The sequence below is a fragment of the Gouania willdenowi genome, chromosome 22, assembly GCF_900634775.1.
Source record: "Gouania willdenowi chromosome 22, fGouWil2.1, whole genome shotgun sequence".
Lineage (NCBI taxonomy): Eukaryota > Metazoa > Chordata > Actinopteri > Blenniiformes > Gobiesocidae > Gouania > Gouania willdenowi.
In genome coordinates this window covers 3,773,507-3,792,928 of record NC_041065.1, presented here as the reverse complement: position 1 = coordinate 3,792,928, position 19,422 = coordinate 3,773,507, and the positions used below count along the sequence as shown (strand labels likewise).

Sequence of the window (19,422 nt, the reverse complement as noted above, 5' to 3'; positions counted from 1 at the left end):
TCTCCTTTTTTGTGTTTCTTGCCAACTCAATGGTTTTGACACATTTACACCTTCACTGTATGTAAGTATAGCACCTCTATCACACACACACACACAGGGATGAGAGCACATTGTCAGCCCCAGCATATGAATGAATTAATGACTTTAGCCATCCATGCATATGATCAACACACAGGCTTCATCAGCTGACTGTAGGTCAGTTCATTAGATATAAATCTATATCTTTCCTAAATGATGTCATCGGTAAATGAAAGGATTCATTTATCATTAATAATCTCCTTTCCTAGACTCAGATGTCAGATCTGCACCAACCAGGATCATCTAACAATGGGCAGGTCGTTTTCTAAGAGATCTGATTGGTCAGGAGGCGGGGCTTTAGATACTCACGAACATCAAGGCAGAGAAGAACCTGGTCGTGACCTGAGGTTTATTCCATAAAACAGGTTCTGTTTAAACTCTGAGTATGTTCAGGCTCAAATGAGGGAAACTGAATATTTCATTACTAAAAACAAGGTATGTTCTTCTCTGAGTATGTTACCATAGCAACATTGTCCGTGAACTAAACCTGGTCGCTGGCAGGTTTTATCAAAGAAACCCTGGGTTTCTACCTGGCTCCGCCCACATGAACACTGTTTCTGAACACTTTAATAAACTTTAACACTTTTCTCTGAAACACATTAGTAACATCACACACCACAGACGTGTTCACATCATTACTAATGTTGTGTTGCTTTACCTTCTTTCTTTTTTTTATGCAAACGGTAATTTTCTTTCTAACATTGTAGATGTAGATCATTAAGTTAAAGTCACTGAGAGGTTGATCTACATTAAAACATCTACTGACGTCTGGAGTAAAGTTCTCTGAATACAAACCTGTGGATAATATAAAGGAGGAGATGATAATTTAAATAAATCTACTTTTAAGACTCAATTGTTGATTTATATTGTTATACAGTTAAATCTGTAGATCATACAACTTTGAAGATATGATGGTGCAGTGAATTGTGATGCTGCGCTTTGAACCGAAAGGTTGCGGGTTCGCGTCCAGCATCAGTGTCTTTTTATGACATTTTTTAGGACGTTGAGATGACTCTGGCGCCAATATTACATTAAAAATCAATATAAATGATGCAAAATCAAGCGGCATTTTCTGTCTTAATATCCAGTGTAACAGGAGGACTCTCTATGTAGCATCCTATGCTGCTGACACGTCTCCTCAGACACATTTTATTCATATTATTCACCGCTTGTCACGTCACTGAAGCAATAAAGTGATGAAGTGACCAAAAAGTGTGACTAATTACGGGTGATTTAAGCCACTATAGTCACTGAAGACTGAACACATTTAGAACAGGCTCATATTCATCAAACACCGGCTTATTTCACCCATTACGGTGAATAAATCACTATTTTCCGAGTGGTTACCATGGCAGCTCAAGTCATCTTCGATCCATTGATGATGGCTTTTTATCGCGCGTGCACGTAAGTAACCCAAGGTTTACATACTCAGGGTTTATTAACCCACTTCATACCAGCTGTAATGGAATCAGATACCCAGAGTTTCCCATCGCTGGGTTTGTTGACCCAGAGTTTATGGATAAACTCAGAGTTTGTTAATCCTCCTTTATGGAACACACCTCTGGTTAGCTGTTCAGCATTAATTAGTGATTAAGTTCCAGCGAGCTTTGTAGGACAGCACACACTGTGAGGTAATCTAGATTAGTAGCAAGGGTTCTCAAACGTTTGGTGAGACAAAAAAAAAAAGTTGAACACAATCACAAACAGTCGAATAATGTCCAATTAGCACATGACCTGGGGTAACCATCTTTTTCATGACCATTAAACCCAACAAATGCCCACAATAAAAAAAAAAAAAAAAGCAAATGAAACAATGCAAGTCGGTAATACAGTAAAAACATTTTATTTTTTATCAAACACTGGTGCTTCAAAAGATACAGTCGCTGAGAGATAAATCTGGTCATATCTGCTCTAGGCACAGAGTCAACATCACCTTTAGAAAATGTAATTCAATAACAGTTGTACAGAATACACGTTAAACACTTTTACTGTCCGTTTTTGGACTCGACTGCAAAATTACAAAAATCATAAAAGCTTTCTTTGAGTATTTTTGTGTTTGACCACAGGTTGGGCTGCATGGACCAGGTTAATACTGGGCCATGCAAAGTACTAAAATATTGCCACAGCACAATTGTTCCAATAGAAGGTTGGACTCTGTGCTAGTGCAGTAAAACTATTGTAGATTGTCGAGTGGTTGAGTGCCTAAAACATTGCATTTTAATCCAAGGTTATTTTGAATATTGTTGGTATATATATATAGTATATTATCTTACTGATCAGAGACGTGAGGTCACATGCACTGTGGTTTTTTACTCCGAGTGAATAGTCAATAGAACCAAATGCTGAGACAAAAAGGACATGACATAATTTGTTGCTAAGCATCAAGAAAAAAGGATGGACACAATAACTATTAAGGGATTTCATGTTATTTCAACATTTTAAAAGTTGTAAACAGTTAGAGTTGGTGTTTAGGAAATGCATAATATATTGTAGAACAACTGAAGCATTTATGACACGTGTGTGCCGAATAATTACCATCCTGGGTTTTAAAAAAAACTGTGGTCAGAGAAAATTTACAATTGAATAGTAGGACTATTTTCTTGAAACTCAAAATACACTTTTACCGCATTTTTCGGACTATAAGGCGGATAACCGGATTATAAGGCACACTATCAATGAATGGGTCTGACTGGGTCTATTTTCATACATAAGGAGCACCGGTTTGTTGTTATTATTATTATTATTATTATTAAGGCTCGTTAAGCGAAACAAAATAGTCAGATAAGTCAAACTTTATTCAACTCATTAACAATAACTCTCAACATTGTTCAGGTTTAACACATAAAATACAGAACAATACACTCTTTCAGTTCAGTATGTTGAAGCACAGTACAGGTACATATCACTCCATGAGGCGTCTGACTACGGTAACCTTAAAGCGCCAAAAATCCATCAAGTGGTGCAGCTTCATAGTTTATCAAAATTGTACAAAAACATTTTGACATATTCATTTCATACATAAGGCACACCTGATTATAAGGCGCACTGTCGATTTTTGAGAGTGCGCCTTATAGTCCGAAAAATAGGGTTATTCATGTGAAGAGTAGGAGCGCAACAAGTTCTGCTGTTAAGGAATTTGTACCGACTTCCCTTTTTATACACACTTCTCTTTAGCCTGCTCACTAGGCTTCTGTGAGAAATCAGAGATGAATTAAAAATACAGTATTTCATAACTCTGTGTATTAAGGAAATTAAAATATAAACACTGCCCATCCCCCCACTATAACCGTGCACTACTGGGGGAAAAAATTCTGCTGTCCATTTAGTACTGACTATCTAATCTCTCAGTATTTATAATTGTTACTGTTAAGAATAAAATATACATATTAGAAAAATGTGTTTATGTCTGTGAAAAAATAGCTGCCTAAAATACATCTATGTAATGTGGTTCATTAAAAGTCGGACATGATCATGAAATGTGGGAGTAATTCTCATTTTGAACCTTAATGTAAAGTGTCTATAACATTATTTCTGATAACATTAACTACTGAATGAGCAGCAAGAAAGATAAGTTTACCTTTAGCCTGCTCAGAGGCAAGCTAGCAGCACAGATGTTTGGTCGCCACAGCTACTGGTGGGAAACATGCAAAGTCCACACAAAAAGGACTCAAGTGTAAATCAATATTGTCTGGCCTTATTAAGTTGTTTGTTTGTGTTAGAAGTGTCTGAAAACATGGCAAATCTTGGAAATTATAATAGGATAAAATACAGTTAACCAGATGAAGACGACAATAATACATTTAAAAAACAGTCAGGACACGGTTAGATGAACATTACATTATTCTAAAAGCAGATTATAGCTACACAACATTTGGAGGAGCCATCGATTGTCACATGGCGAGGTAAAACTCACAGGTTTTTCTCTGCCGGGGCGACCTCCAAGAACAGCTGCAGGAAAACTGTTAACTTGGTCAGCAGTTCAGGGCAGACCTTATAATGGATGAAAGGTATATAAATGATAACCCCACTCAGGATAAATATTGTCACGTAGAGATACTCAATTTGAGGATTGTCGATGATTGGGGCCAACACAAGAAAGACTGCTGCAATAAGGACGAGTATGGGGAGGAGGATTGGAACCTGTCAATGCAGAGGGAGACAGAAATGACAACAGATTATTGTGTGGTTTTATGAACGGCCTCCGAGTGTGTGACACTAACTTTGTATGGCCTGGGAAGCTCTGGTTTTTTTATTCTGAGGTAGAGGAGTCCACACAAGGTGATGGCGTAGAAAAACCAGGCGGTGAAACTGAAAAATAAAGAATATTAAGAACACAAGGTTAACAGCAGGAGTGTGAACATTAAAGCCCAGTTTCACATTCATGGTTGAAATAAAATCTGGTATAAATCACCAACACTAATTGTATTGCTTTTTGAAATGTCATGAACTTTAGATTAACTAATTGAATAGCCAAATTGGAGACAGACTTTACCTGAAATAGTTGACGATGCTCTGAAAGTCACCAGGTATCAGCATCACGAGAGAGATAAGGGTTGTGAATATCAATGCCGGGGATGGAGTCAGCCTGTGGACATGAGCCATGGCCAAAATATCTGGCTACAAAACAAACAGATGATGATATTAACAGCAGCATTATTTGTAAGCATGTGACCAATGTAAGATAACCTCACCATGTGTCCTTCTCTGGCAGCCACAAAACACACTCGGCCACCGCTGAAGAACGACCCGTTTAAAGAACCAAAGGCTGACAATGCTGCCGCCACAGACATGATCCATCCCCAGCTGCCAAAAACCTTATTCCTGTGCAGAATGATATACATTTACTGTAGTTGTCATTTCTATGGTGGCCTTATTATTATTATTTATGACTTTGAAAAGTTTTTGGGGTTTGTGAGATAACGGCTGTTACTACTACTACAATAGATTTTCAAGATCCTCTAGAACATTGAAAAATAGTGATATAAAAGTATTTAGCTCACGGCCAAGGACCTGGTAGAACATGTCCAAGATGATTATCATTTAGAAAGTTTGGGTAGATAAACTTCCTTACTCAGCAGTTCATCATAAGAAATAGTGTTATCATCAACCCTCAATAAAAACATTACATGCCATCAACTTTATAATTCAGTGGTTATTTGACTTTATTTGGCAAGGACCATGTACAAAAAAAACATAAAATTTGCTCTGTACCAGATTATAGCATTCTCGCTGATTTCCATCTGCAGTCCCTTTAGCAGACTAAAAACAATTAAAAAGTGAAACAGTACAAAAGAATAAGGACAACACTTAAAAGAGGTCAGACACACTCAACATTTGTCTATTTGGAAAGGTTTTGAAAAGCTGTGGTGGCCTTCAGTTGAGAAGGGGAGCCTTTTATGGCTGTAACCCCCGATTGAAACAATGAGGGGGTGAATTAATCGATAGACCACCATTATTTATGTTTGGTAAGGAATGTTGTGTTGGTATTTGAACGACCCAGTCAGACACCACAAATAACTTGTATATTTAGGGTTCAAGCACCACAAGTAGTGCGAAGGCGCTATTGTTCCCATAAGGATTTTCTTATTAATATTATTATTATTAAACTAGCTGGATGGCATCCGGTAGGTATATGCACATTGGTCTCCATTTAACACCATGTGTGGTGGAGACAAAATGACCCTTGACAAAAAGCTCTCCCCCCAAACTTACGCTTATGCTCGGACCGTGGAGTCCGTTCTGCTGGATTATGGTTGGGACCTTAAACTGTTGCTTCACCTCATCAGTCGTCTTCCTTTTTCTGTTTGCTTTGCCATGTAATCGATGTGCCTAACGCCACAATGGGGACTTTTCCGGATGGAGCGTCCGCCAGTGAACTATTACTACGTGAACGCGCATTTACCTTTGTAGGGCAGCAAATAGTAATGCCCCAAAACAGCTCATGGAGCACTGTGTTTGTAAAAAGATATCTGATTGGTAGAAAAGTAGCATCATGCTCCTGGATTTCCAAAGTTCAAATACAGAGTCAGGAGTAGGAGCAGAGGTCCAGCATTCTCTCAGAACACTTTGAATTACAATATGCTCAAATGTTTGTATGGATTTTTGACCAATTGATCCCAAAAGAACTTAAATACTGCAGCTTTACTCACTAGGACCCCACTGCTATTTAAAAAGATTTAACCATTAGAATGAATCAGTTTAAGTTTTTGTTATTGATTTACTGATCCACCATAAGCATCACTATTACATTGCAGAGATCTCGAGAGAACTTCTTAGATCTTAGATATCACATTGATCTCAAAGATCTTGTAAGAATGGCCTAGTGGGTAGGCTCAAAAAGTAGTCCAAGGTTCCCAAAAATGCAGTCAAAGTGTATTTATTTACAGTGGTAAAAGTGCAGCAGTATTTACAGTGCAGGCCTGAAAAAAATAGAAGACATCCAACTTGCAAAAAGAGGGTAAAAAGTGGAAACAAATAAAGATTGAACTCTACGCAAACTCTGTTGCAGCTCTGTACAAACTTTCTTATACCACCTGACAGCTCTGACTCCAAACACCAACTCCCCCACCAGGCCTCCAGCCACCTATATAGTACTGAGGGGGAGGTACCAAAGCACATGATCTGAGGGGAAATCAATTAACTCATCTCAGACAAATTAATGACCAAAAATGCATTTCACATTTACCAAACAATTGTATATTAACTTTAGCAATGTTAAGAGGTGAGCAAATTTTGACATATACTTGAAAAATAGTTATTTGTATTTGCTAAGAAACACCCCTCCAACTCTATTACATGTGGCACATTCCAAGAAGCACACCACTATATAAACCAATCACAGGCTTCTATTCTGTTTGCCACTTCCTGGTTTAACAAACAAAGCACATGGAGCGATGGGTGAGAAACACTTATACTACTAATGATGCATTTGTTTTTGCATTAAAACTTACAAACAGTTTAGAAGGCACGGGGTAGCCCCGTGACAGATCTCCTATTATCTTCTTAGGTCTTGTAGAAGCTAATCTTTGATTCCTTAGGTTTCTCTTATGTTCTTAGTTTAACCTCTTCTAGAAATGACTGACACTGAGGCTGGTTTTACGCGTGTGACAACTTTATCCATCGCAGCACGGTAAAACAACCGTGTTGCTCTGTCAGCCATCTTTTTTATTCTTCTTTGTCACGTCAAAACAACAACTTCCTGTTCATGGGCAAAATAATACAACTGCGCCCTCTTATGGCAAAATAACATGCATCTTTGCTTTTTTGTAAATAGCCCACATTCTCACAAATGTACATTTCCTTTTAATCAAAATATACAAAATATGAAATACAAACTAATATATAAACATTAATTATTAATGAACATGTAGGTCGTATAAATTGGCACTTACATTCCGGCCCCTAATTGTTACTGCTAGGGCTTGACAATTACCAAAACAACTTAAGCGACATTCAAGTCATTTTGTAACTTGAACAACATCCATTTCAAGGAGAAGACACAACTTGTCTCCTGGTCTTTGCAAAACACTGCTTTCAGTCTTAACAAAAACTCTTCTCACATGACCATTTGAATCACAGATTGTTTTTTCAACCTTTCCCATTAACCATGAACCTCGAGGTGCACTGTCATCTACAAGAAGAACAACATGACCAGGTTTCAGATTTCACATTTAACCATTTCTGTCTCTCTTCCAAAGAGGAAGATACTCTTTGGTCCAACGTTTCCAAAAAATATCCGACAAGTATTGAACCTGACGCCACCGTCTCTTTGAGTATAGGTCCTCCTTTTGGAATAAACAGGTTGTCTTTTCATGAGAAGCAAATGATTTGGAGACAATGCTTCTACATCATTTGTGTCGTTAGAAACTCTTGTAATAGGTCTATCATTTATAATAGACTCCACTTCACAAAACAAAGCATGTAGACGCTCATCATCAAGAGTCTGTTGTCTCAGTAACTGATTAAGGATTTTCCTGACAGAACGTATTTGCCTTTCCCAAATCTCGCCAAAGTGCGACCCAGCTGGTGGACTGAATGTCCATGTAACACCTCTTTGCAAAAGTGACTCAGCAATTTTAGACTTATTCCAACTTTTGATTGCTTCACGCATTTCCTTTTCTGCATCGACTAAGTTTGTACCATTATCTGATCTCATACCAGAGACTTGGCCTCTTCTAGCCACAAACCTTCTGAATGCATTAATGCAAGAGTCTGTTTCAAGTGAATGAACCACATCTATGTGAATTGCTCTTGTGGTAAGGCACGTAAACAAAACACCATACCTTTTCACATCATTTCTGCCACATTTAACCTCGAAAGGTCCAAAATAGTCTATCCATACATTTGTGAAAGGGGGACTGTCAGTTTCAAGTCTGTCATGTGGCAAGTTTGCCATTCTCTGTTCACCAGGTTTAGCTAACAACCTTTTACATGGTACACATTTCACAATATTTTCCTGAGAGCTGCATCAGCTTTGGAAATCCAATATTTTTCTCTCAGTTTGGATAGCATTAGATTTCTACCACTGTGACCTGTTTGTTTGTGAACATGTCTGAGAATTAAAGAGGACACAGAGTGATCCTGATGAAGTATTACAGGGTGTTTCACACTGAATGGTAAAGCAGATTTATCTAATCTTCCACCAACCCTTAGAATACCATTGTCCAACACAGGATCTAGTTTTACAATATAACTAATCATTTTGACCTTTTGATCCTTCGGTAAAGATAAGATCTCATCTTTGTAACTTTGATTTTGACCAAATTTAACAATCTCGGTCTCTGCATTTTCTAGTTCTGACTGTTAAGTAACCTTCATCTTTGTTTGACCTTTGAATTTTTTTTTGTCTTTTTCTTTTGACTATCGCTGTCTGACACAGTTTTGCGCTAACGTGACAGTTTTTGAAGTAGCGGTTTAAATCTCAACATCCAGGTAATAGTCTTTTCCAATCTGTACCAATGTGAATAATAACAAGTTGACTGATTGGATCGTTCTGCACAATATCAACATTAACATTCATAACCTTCACTTCTGCATCGTTATGAGTGTCCATTGAGATTATTAGTGACACTGGCCAATGTTTACAATCCTTTCTCAGAAAATTCAGTCCTTGAATCCAGGATTTGTTTGAGAGGAAATGGCTTGCTTTCATTTCGGACTGCATAGGGACCATCATCTATGCTGTGAATAATTTCCCAGGGTTCCATTGCCTTGTAGGCATTTGCTCTGTTTTACTCAATGCAGATGAGGCCATTCCTCTAGGTCTGTCTGCATGGGAATGCTGTCCTTTGAATCTGGAACGTCTTTATGTGTGTATGTATCAGGTAAGTCAATGCACACATTCGCTTTTGCACCACTTACTTCTAAACCTGAAACTATGTAACTTGGCTGTAACTTTTGCTGACCCATAGTGCGGAGAAAGATTTGAGTTTTATTTCCCTTCTATAGCAAGTTGTCTCATAAACTTCTCTGAACAGAAAGTTGCTTCACTGCCATTGTCCAAAAATGCATTAGTGACTATCGTCTTGTTGTTTTTCTTAAGCTTAACATGAACTGGCAAAATAGCCAAAACTCGACTACTAATACCGGCCCCAGTGGCACCACATGTTCCACCTGTGATTGGGATAGGGCTTAGGGCTTTGGTGTCTGAGTTTTCAGTGTCATCTTTGGGTTGGTTATCTACCCATACATCATCTGTTTTAGTATACTGGAGCATTCTAGGATGTTTTTTAGAACAGTGATCACATTGGATTCGATTTTTGCAGTTTTTACTTAAATGTCCTTGTGTCAAGCATGAAAAACAAAGTCCTTTTTCCTTTAGAAACTCTATTCTCTCCTTGTGAAGTACTTTTCTTATTTTCTGACAGTCAGCAAGTGAGTGGCTTTTCTCACAAAACGCGCATTGTTCTTTGAAATGCATTAACTATATGATGCGTAGTGCCCTTATTTGCGTCTGTCGACCTTTCTTTTGTTGCAGGTGCCACACTGGTGGCCAATGCACTGCCCTTTGGTCTAAACGTCTTATTTGGTTTTGAGTACTGCTTGCCTTTCTCATCGGCATCTTTGATGTCACCAAATAAAGGATCTAAAGCTATCTTAGCTTGTCTGTTTAGGAATTTCACTAAATCTGAAAACTTAGCTCTTCTGCTAAAGTTTTCCTGAATATGAAAAGCTGAGACTCTCCACATCTCTCTCAGTCTATAAGGTAACTTAGATACTATAACTCTGAGGTTTGTTGGGTTGTTTAGTTCCTGCATAGCATTGTTACAACCGGTTAGAAATAGTGAATAACTATGGAGAGCTTTGGCATCGTCTGCTTTCACTTGTGACCAGTCTTCTTCAGGTGAGCAGTTACGATTTTTATCTCATTGCCGTAATGCTAGTTTAAGAGTTTCATTGCTTCATGGAAGCCTTTCTGAGAACTCATGTGTTGGTAACTTTTGACTAGGCTCACCTCGTGTGAACTGTTCCAGATAGTAAATCTTATCATTGTCATTATCAGTTTTGTCTTCTGATAGCAGCTGTAAAAGCTTTTCATTTGAATGGTCAAAGTCCCTCATGAGTTTTAAAAACTCATTTAAATGTTCATCAACAGTATCTGGATTGTCATTATTTTTCATCATACCACTTATTTTATTTATCTTTGCAGTTACTAGAGAAAGCATTCCTTTTCTTACATTCTTACTGCAAAAGATCTTCCAGGGCTTTTTACGTGTATCTTGACGTCTCACACCATCCGCCATCCTGCTTCGTTTTATTCATTGACGAAGGTTCAAATAAAGTTGTCCACGACACAAAGCCTGCATTGCTTTCTGAATAAGTGCCACCATATGAAGACTACATCCTTATTGTCTTAAATCTCTTCAGAAGCTTACTCTTGTGCTGACTTGTGCAGTTCTTGCATCGCCATGGCGACCATCAGTCGGGCTCGTGAGCTGGTTGTTTTACTTAATGTAGAGGCTAATCTTTGATTCCTTAGGTTTCTCTTATGTTCTTAGTTTAACCTCTTCTAGAAATGACTGACACTGAGGCTGGTTTTACGTGTGACAACTTTATCCGCCGCAGCACGGTAAAACAACCGTGTTGCTCCGTCAGCCATCTTTTTTATTCTTCTTTGTCACGTCAAAACAACAACTTCCTCTTCATGGGCAAAATAATACAACTGCGCCCTCTTATAGCAAAATAACATGCATCTTTGCTTTCTCTGTAAATAGCCCACATTCTCACAAATGTACGTAGTTTTTAAATCAAGATATTGCATATGAAATGTTTAACCAAAATATACAAAATATGAAATACAAACTAATATATAAACATTAAATATTAATGAACATGTAGGCCTCTTCAGATCTCTTTAAAACTCCATGGATCACTTTAGATCTCCTTTAATCTCTTTAGATCTCAAAGATCTTTTCAGATCCTAAAAATCCCAATGATTTAGGATACAGAAATTGTCTTAGATGTCTTTAAATCATTAAAGGTGCAGTCTGCAACTCTCAGATCCCTCTCTCCCCCTCCCTCCCTGCTGCTCTCTTGCCCTGCCTTCAAACTTCCTCCCTCCGTCAGTGGAGCTAACAGGCTAACGTTAGTCCAACAGCAACATCACAGTAATATAACATGCTCTGTTAAACGCATATTACTGCAGCACTTCTCTCTCTCTATGTGCAAACGGGGCCTGTGAGTCAGACAGTCCATCAAACACAATACTGGCTCTGATTGGTTCTTTTTACTTGGTCGTGGTGCATTCTGGCAATCTGCCAAAGGCTGCAGGAGCAGCAAGGGGCGGGGCTCAATGTCCCTGTTTTTTTCACACAAACTTCTAGTTTGATGTAAAGCTGTACTTATTTAGTGACAGCTTTAGAAAATATGACAAAAAGTCACTTTGATAAAAGTTGCGGACTGCACCTTTAAGAGGACTTTGGATAGCAAAGATCTATATAAAAATTATTTTGTTCTGCTTGTTTACGGCAATTTCATTGCCAAACTTTCCATGCAGCCCAGGGACACTTTAAATGTACCAATTATTTGATCTTATCAATAGATATATAATTTATTTACATGTTTGTTTCACACTTACAAAAGTTCTCTGTTGTTTTTAATTTTTCTATGAAGTGTAACCATATAAAGCTTTGTGTATGTTTGGCTGTGCCCTCTTACCCCCAGGTAACTGCCACTGCAGTGGAAGAAATGAGCTCTTTTGGTGTCATCACAGCCAGATAGCTCACATTTACTAGCAGATACAAGCCAGTCACAAGAGAAATAGCAATCATCACAGCTCGAGGAAGATTCACCTGTCACAGAAAAGACAGTGTGCTTCAGAATGATGGACATGTTGACTGTTAAATATGGCTAAATAAGAAAAAGAAACAATCCTTAATAAATGAATGACACAATTCCTTTTTTAAGTTTAAGTTAAACTGTGGAAAACTGTCATAATTTGTGTAAACATTTGGGACAAGAATACCCAAATCCATTTAATTTAGTCCTTATGCTCTGACATATTGCTAGCAAAATATATTTAGTTGCCAACATAAGACAATAACAAGCTTAATTAATCAGGTAGTCGTCAGTTTTTTGGTTCTCATGGCATTTATTACTTTTTATCTCATAATTATGACTTTCGATTTCATAATCATGACTTATCTCATAATTTTTACTTTTTATCTCATAAATACAACTTTTTATCTCATAAATACAACTTTTTATCTCATAAATACAACTTTTTATGTCATAAATATGATATTTTTTCATCTCATATTATTTAGGAGGATTAATAGGTTGTATTATGAATTCATATTTTTTTTAACAGCTGTATAGCAGTTATTAATAATTAATAATAGCTCAGGGTGTGAATTCTCGTTAATATATTTACTCTTCTATAGCAAGACAATATTGATAACATGAACCACAGCCAAATAGATAAGTTTAAGCATTTATTATTAACAAGTTAATATTCATACAGACAATAATGTACCCAATAAACTAAGGCTAATTACTAGAGTACATAAAACAAGAAAAAAGAGCTTAAAAATGAAAGAAAGATAGAGAAATAAAGTCAACAGATTAAAATGAGATGTAGGGAATAAGGTTATGTGTATGAATTTAAGCATACACAACTATTATTATTCATGGTTTATTTTTTAATATACTATAACTATATGTTTTTATACTCAATAAACCTTTAAAATATATATATATATATATATAATATGTCTTCAGTCAGGCCAACCTTTTCAAAGCACGATTTCAGAACAATTTTAAGAACATTTGATTTCAACTTAATCTAAAGCTACACAACTAAAACAACACAATCAAATACGGTACGTAAGAGAAGAGACAAAACAGATATAATCACCAGACAGTCAGATTATTACTGAAATACAGTTTCAGAGCAAAATGACCCCTAAATGATAAATAATAAATCAATCAATAATCTTGTACATCATTTGTATTACTTTAAATTAGCAGTAAATGTTGTCTTTAACTAACTACAATAACTGATTGTTTTCTGAAATGTAAAACATCTTTTAATCAAAAGACTAGAGGTAGATGTAAACTTATGAATTTCTTCCTGCATGTGTATGTCTTCATCTCTTGATGAGCTCGTGTCTTTGACCCTGACAATCACAAATGTCTTACGCAGCGACGTGCCGTCAGGGTAGGCAAGGTAGGCAGTGCCTACCCAAGGGTCAATTGATATTTTGATTGTTTTAATCATAATTTTTTTTTTTTTTAATTATCATATAATTATAAATTATTTATTTTTCCATTTCCAATAGCCTACAGTACCTATAAGTTTGAAAGTGTCGTGCGTTTCATAGCCCAAATTACTAAACAGTGCTATTTCCTGGAATAGCTGCACAGTCTTTTTTTTTTTCTTCACTCCGCTGTAAGACAGAGGGAGGCCACGCCCCCTCCCAAAGGCACGTTGCTCTTCTGCCTCTGTTCTCATTGTGTGTTTTTACGTGTTTGCGCATGCGCAGTCAGGTCCCCAAGATGAAAACCATTTACGTCCAAAGGCAGCGTAGAGAGCTGCCTTTGGACGTAACTGCGGTATGCTAAATGCTATACGTAAGTTCACAGTACATTAGTGAATTGATATCATGTGACCGCTGCTGCTACGTTTTCTAGCTAGTGGGCGGGATAACTCTATAGGCAGGATGACAGCGTTAGAGACGATAGAGAAACTTTGTTTTGAGGAAAAACAACAGCTTTTAAAAGATGGAGACCAACACCTGAGATACCAGAGCTTCAGCTAAGGTAAGGTCAGAACATGTTTCATACTTTTCACAGTGAATGGTACAAAAGGAAGGATTGACTTTGTGGATGCTCCTCACTGAGGCTATTCTAAGTTGTTGTTGTTGTCATTTTCTCCATGTTTCTGTGTTTCCAACACAAACAACAGATGTGCTGCCGTGTCATGAGATATATCTTGTTGGGAGAGTATGGAGGCTATATTAAATAATTGTTTATGTTTCTTTAATGGTGTTTATGATGTTGATTTTGTTAAATGGCTAAATGCTTGTTCATGTGGATCTTGTTGGGTTTTTTCTTTCTTATTATGAATTTTATATTTTGATAAGCGCATTGAGATGAGTAAATTGCTTTATACAATAAAATTGATTTGAATGGTATTAACACTTGACAGCAGAAACATATGAAATTGTCATTGGTAGTCTCGATTTGCAATGTGCCTACCCAACCCTAGTGGTCACGGCACGTCACTGGTCTTACATATCATAACAAAAGACACATGCTGATTAATTTCTGTTCATCAAGTTAATAAATTGATTGATTGATTGATTCACCAAAGCAAAACTTCTGACAATGTCTCTCTGAATGCAATATCAGGTCTTGAACACGAGGGTATCTTCATAAACTCTAACAGCAAATAATTATGTGAGTGACGTTACTTTACGTTCAGATTAGAATTTACATGAGTGAGCCGCACATGGATGTGAATAGAGCGGCAATGGATTCAGACTTAAAGAAAGACTGGCTTTATTCGGGTTCGGGCTGTATTCTGATGGCTACGGGTTGGGTTTAACTTTGTAGGTCTGAACATACCCGTGACACAGAAAGTGTTGGTTTCTTGTTTGAATGCGTTTTGCAAAAACTTCCACTGTGAAGTGGTATTGGATGAGGCAATGAACACACCGTTCTGTGGAGGTAACTTCACTCGTTTAATGCTTCGACTCAGGTCGTCTTAACACCATCTTGGTTGCAAGATACACATATAAATCTAACACTCTGGAGCCTGTTTTTAAAAAGTTCAATTTCCAAGCACCAAAACGCCATTGCCGTTGCTGCATCAATGTATTTGCATTTTCTTTCCTATTTTTTGCACCCCACAGCTGATCCACCCACATTGCATATTTAACATTGCCATTGCTAAATGGATTGTGTGAGTTGCGTTGCTTGCTTGACAGACACAACCATTATTACATGGGGTTTGCACTGTTGTTCAGAGCATATAGTCAAGTTTGCATACATTTTTACAGGTGAAAACCACTAAGTCTACCGAGAAGTGGCCTTTTGAGATGTCCTTAACCTGTAGGGGTCTGACTCAACAAGAGGCAGTTCCCCCTAAGACCAGACTAGTCAAATGTAGACAAATTCTGTTAAGGCATAAGAAGCCAAACTAATTGAGATGGTTCTTTTTTCATTGTTTTGTCATATTCCTATTTCATTCTTTCTGTGAGAAAAAAGTGCTAACCACTCACCATGATGCCTGATTGTAAACAATGGAATTACTTTACATATATCAATAATATATATCTAGATCTTCACATAGAGATGCTTGGCCAATAAATGGTTGGAGTCACTGCCATTCATTGCAGAGATTGAGGATTCCTATCAAGGGAGTTTATGCTTTGCACACAATATCTGCTAATCAAAATACTCTACATGATAAGTTTATAGATAAGACATAATTACTAGCTGTTCAATAAAAGCAATTAATTAAATAGTAATCTCTTCCCCAGGAATAGGTTTTACATGAAAAGTTTTTTTTTTAATAAGGCCCAAACATGACTGTAGTCAATGAGTTCTCTCTTAAACAGAATTGTAATGATACATAGCATTGCACAGATTCCTCATAGCTCAGCTTTTTACCTCAGGTCTTTTCAACTCTTCCGTGACATAGTTTAGGCTGTACCAGCCAGCATAGGACCAAAGACCTTGATAGAATGCCATTCCAATTCCACTTATGGAGATGATGGTGCCTTTAAAAGCATTCTCTACAGTCATATCACTGTCCTCTAAAACCTCCACAAACCCTCCAATTACAATGACTGTCAAAGAAACCACTTTAGCGACCAGGAAGACCACTTGGATCCTGATGGCAATTCGCACATTCAAGATGTTGATCATGGCCACAACCAGAATAGCAAGTGCTGCAGCAGATTTCACAGCCAGCAGAGGAGGCTGACAGTCGGAATAAAGAGGAGCCAAAGCATATTCTGCTATACTTATTGCAATGGCTGATATGTGTTATGGCAATTTTTATATTCATCATCATATCGTCAAATGTGTGTTCATGTGTACAATTTGTCATGTTTTAATACATGATGACTCCATTACTCTTTGCACTTTTGAACAGCTGAATCATGTTAGATTAAACAGTACAGATCGTATCGTACTCAGTGCAACACAGAGTCTCTGCTGAAGGCCAAACTCAAACTCAAATGCAGATATGCACGCACACACACACTATCAAGGATAGATAAGAGTGGTGCCCAACCTTTCTCATAATACACACGTCTTCATCATCCTCAAACGTTTCCACTGTTGGGCATCTGACTCCCTCCTTCTCCTCACCTCAGGGTGGAACTTTTTCTGTTATCTGTATAAAAGCTTAAGCTGTGAAACTGTTAGTTAGAGTGGGTCTTGCCTTTTTGCTCTGCCACGAGCCTTTTGCCTTTCATTCTTTCAGGATGGAAGCTTCTTTTTTACTCCTTTTTTATTTAATTTTATAATAAATCTTTTTTATAAAATCATCAATGCTCCGACTGGACTCCATCATTCAACCAAGCAGAGCATAAATCATGTCTCCAAATGAGGTCAACCGCAAATTTGCCGTGACAAATTGGCATCATGAACAGGATCCATCTTCTACTCTGGGGGCTTCTGCCGTGGACCAGCACTGGAGAGTGGACGCATTTAAAACCCCAAAGCCAGTTTTTTTATGGCATGGGACTCCGAGTCTGCCTCACGGTGGTCTGCCCCTCGGACAGAGACTGGACCACGAACCATCGGTTGATCCTCAAACACCATTTTGGACTATTAAGGTAAAGCTGCCTTTATATATATATATATATATATATATATATATATATATATATATATATATACATTTTCATTTACATATATATATTCACTCTGTGTTGATAGAAAGGCAACCAGTCGAGCACTGTATTGATTTTCATCATTCTGGAGGTTCTCTCCTCTTTCAGCTGTTCTGTGTTTCGACGCAGTGAAAAGACTGCCATGAGAAAGGCTCAAATGGTTGAAGTTCTTTGCTTTTTAATATTATAAGTTCCCTATATTTTTTCTTCGGGATATTTTTGTTCAGGCATCTAGTACGGCTGGTCATCATTTACTTTGGTTTTGTTCAGGCACCTCCACGGACAGCCTGTGAGGTCCTGACCATAGGATAGACAGGCAACCAAAGTTTCCGAAACACCCCGGTACCATGTACTGAGTTCACCTCTGTACCGATATCAAAATAGATTAAAACCCCAACCTAAACTGTAGTGAAGACTACAGGGAGTAAAACACTGATAATGGAATCAAACAAATGGAGAATCCAATAAACAAATAATATATGCATCCGCATATACAATCTTGGTATGATGTGAACTCAGATCATGAAACCGGCAAGCTTTCGGTGAGTTTTACTTTTTTTAATCTTTGTTTTTATTTTTGTTTAAACATGTGAATGGAATCAGATTTCTCCCTTTGGTTGTTTGGCTTTAATGCTTTCATTTTGGACGAGAGTCGGCTGCTGTGTTTTCTGTGCGTTTTGGCTTTTTTTCCTCAGCTGAATGTGCAAACGTGTGGCACAGGGAGGCACACCCACGCACACACACAGAGAGAGAGAGAGCCACACACACACACACAGATAGAGGCACACACACACACAAGCCTACAGAATAGTGCTAAGCCATTACAACACAGACACTATTTTTATTTTTATTTTAAATTTCATTTGATTTCATGTTTGATATATCTGGGGGCCACTCTAAAATGACTATGAGCAACACACACTCAAACACACACACAGATGAATACAGTATTTCATTTTATTTTATTGTAATATTACTGTTATCATTATAATAATTTTTTATTATTTTATTGTTAGTTTCTGTTGGCTTTGCGGTTGTCCCTGAAGAAACGACATCTTCGATGAAAGCTCTTAATGAATGAAATCACCTTCAACTCTTATGCTAATGAAATGTCAACATCATTCAAAGGACCAAGCTTCAGAAGCAAATGGACTATCAAAGGACTCAACTCTCCCATTCAGCAAAGCAATGCTGCAACGAAATAACTCGCTCAGTCCCAAGTCAACTCTTCATCGTCTATGGAATGGGCCGCATGCCAATGCTGGGATTAACACATCCTGCCCCATCATCAAAGACTGAGAACCTGTGGGCGTCGGAGTTGGTTGGAGACTCCCCCACCAATGAGTTGCGGGTTAAACGCCACGATTACTGCTTGAATGATGGGCAGCAACTGCAGACTGATCACACGTCTGCTGGAACATCTTCACCAAAAAAAGACACTGTTTCAAAAGCCACGAGGATACCAAGCCATAAGAAGTCCACCACAGCCTTTGGTGGTAGTGCTATATCACTTTAGCCTTGAACTTTGGCATGGGGGGGGGACAACTAGCAAATAGCCAACAAGCTTCTCCTTCGATAGGACAATACTAACCAGTCTATTTTCTGACTGTACGCTAGATTATTTTGTTTTCATTTATTCTCTCACACGCTTTGAGATACACTTAAAAGAAGGTGCTCTAAGCACACTGACCAGACATACAGTCACACACTCACGTTCATAACTATGAGCTGAAACACAGGACCACCATAACTTCACACAGAACCCTTCTGTTTGCCACATGAGACCACGTGTGCCCATCATTTATCTTTGCTTTTATTCATTATGTTGCTCATTTATTTACACTGCTTTTGCCTTTATGAGAAAAAACAAACAAAAGGGAGGAAAATAGTTACTAATGGGTTTGTTTTTGTTTGCTTTTCTTTCCTTTTATTTTCTTGTTGAGGGGAGGCCCCCACAATGCAAGATATGGTTACATCCGTTGAAGAAAGAGCCCTCTGT

At 37.8% G+C, this 19,422-nt stretch overlaps 1 protein-coding gene across 1 annotated transcript in view; it reads right to left on the bottom strand.

Annotated features, from left to right (window-relative positions):
* Positions 1-2,866: 2,866 nt before the first annotated feature.
* The window catches only part of LOC114456077 (b(0,+)-type amino acid transporter 1), a 31,012-nt gene continuing 14,456 nt past the window's right edge, over positions 2,867-19,422 (bottom strand). The window contains exons 2-6 of the mRNA XM_028437597.1: positions 12,235-12,368; positions 4,770-4,899; positions 4,571-4,695; positions 4,299-4,386; positions 2,867-4,218 (exon numbers count right to left, since the gene is read on the bottom strand). Of these exons, the coding sequence (XP_028293398.1) occupies positions 3,988-4,218; positions 4,299-4,386; positions 4,571-4,695; positions 4,770-4,899; positions 12,235-12,368 (708 nt within the window). The 3' untranslated portion in view covers positions 2,867-3,987. The remainder of the gene's footprint in view (positions 4,219-4,298; positions 4,387-4,570; positions 4,696-4,769; positions 4,900-12,234; positions 12,369-19,422) is intronic.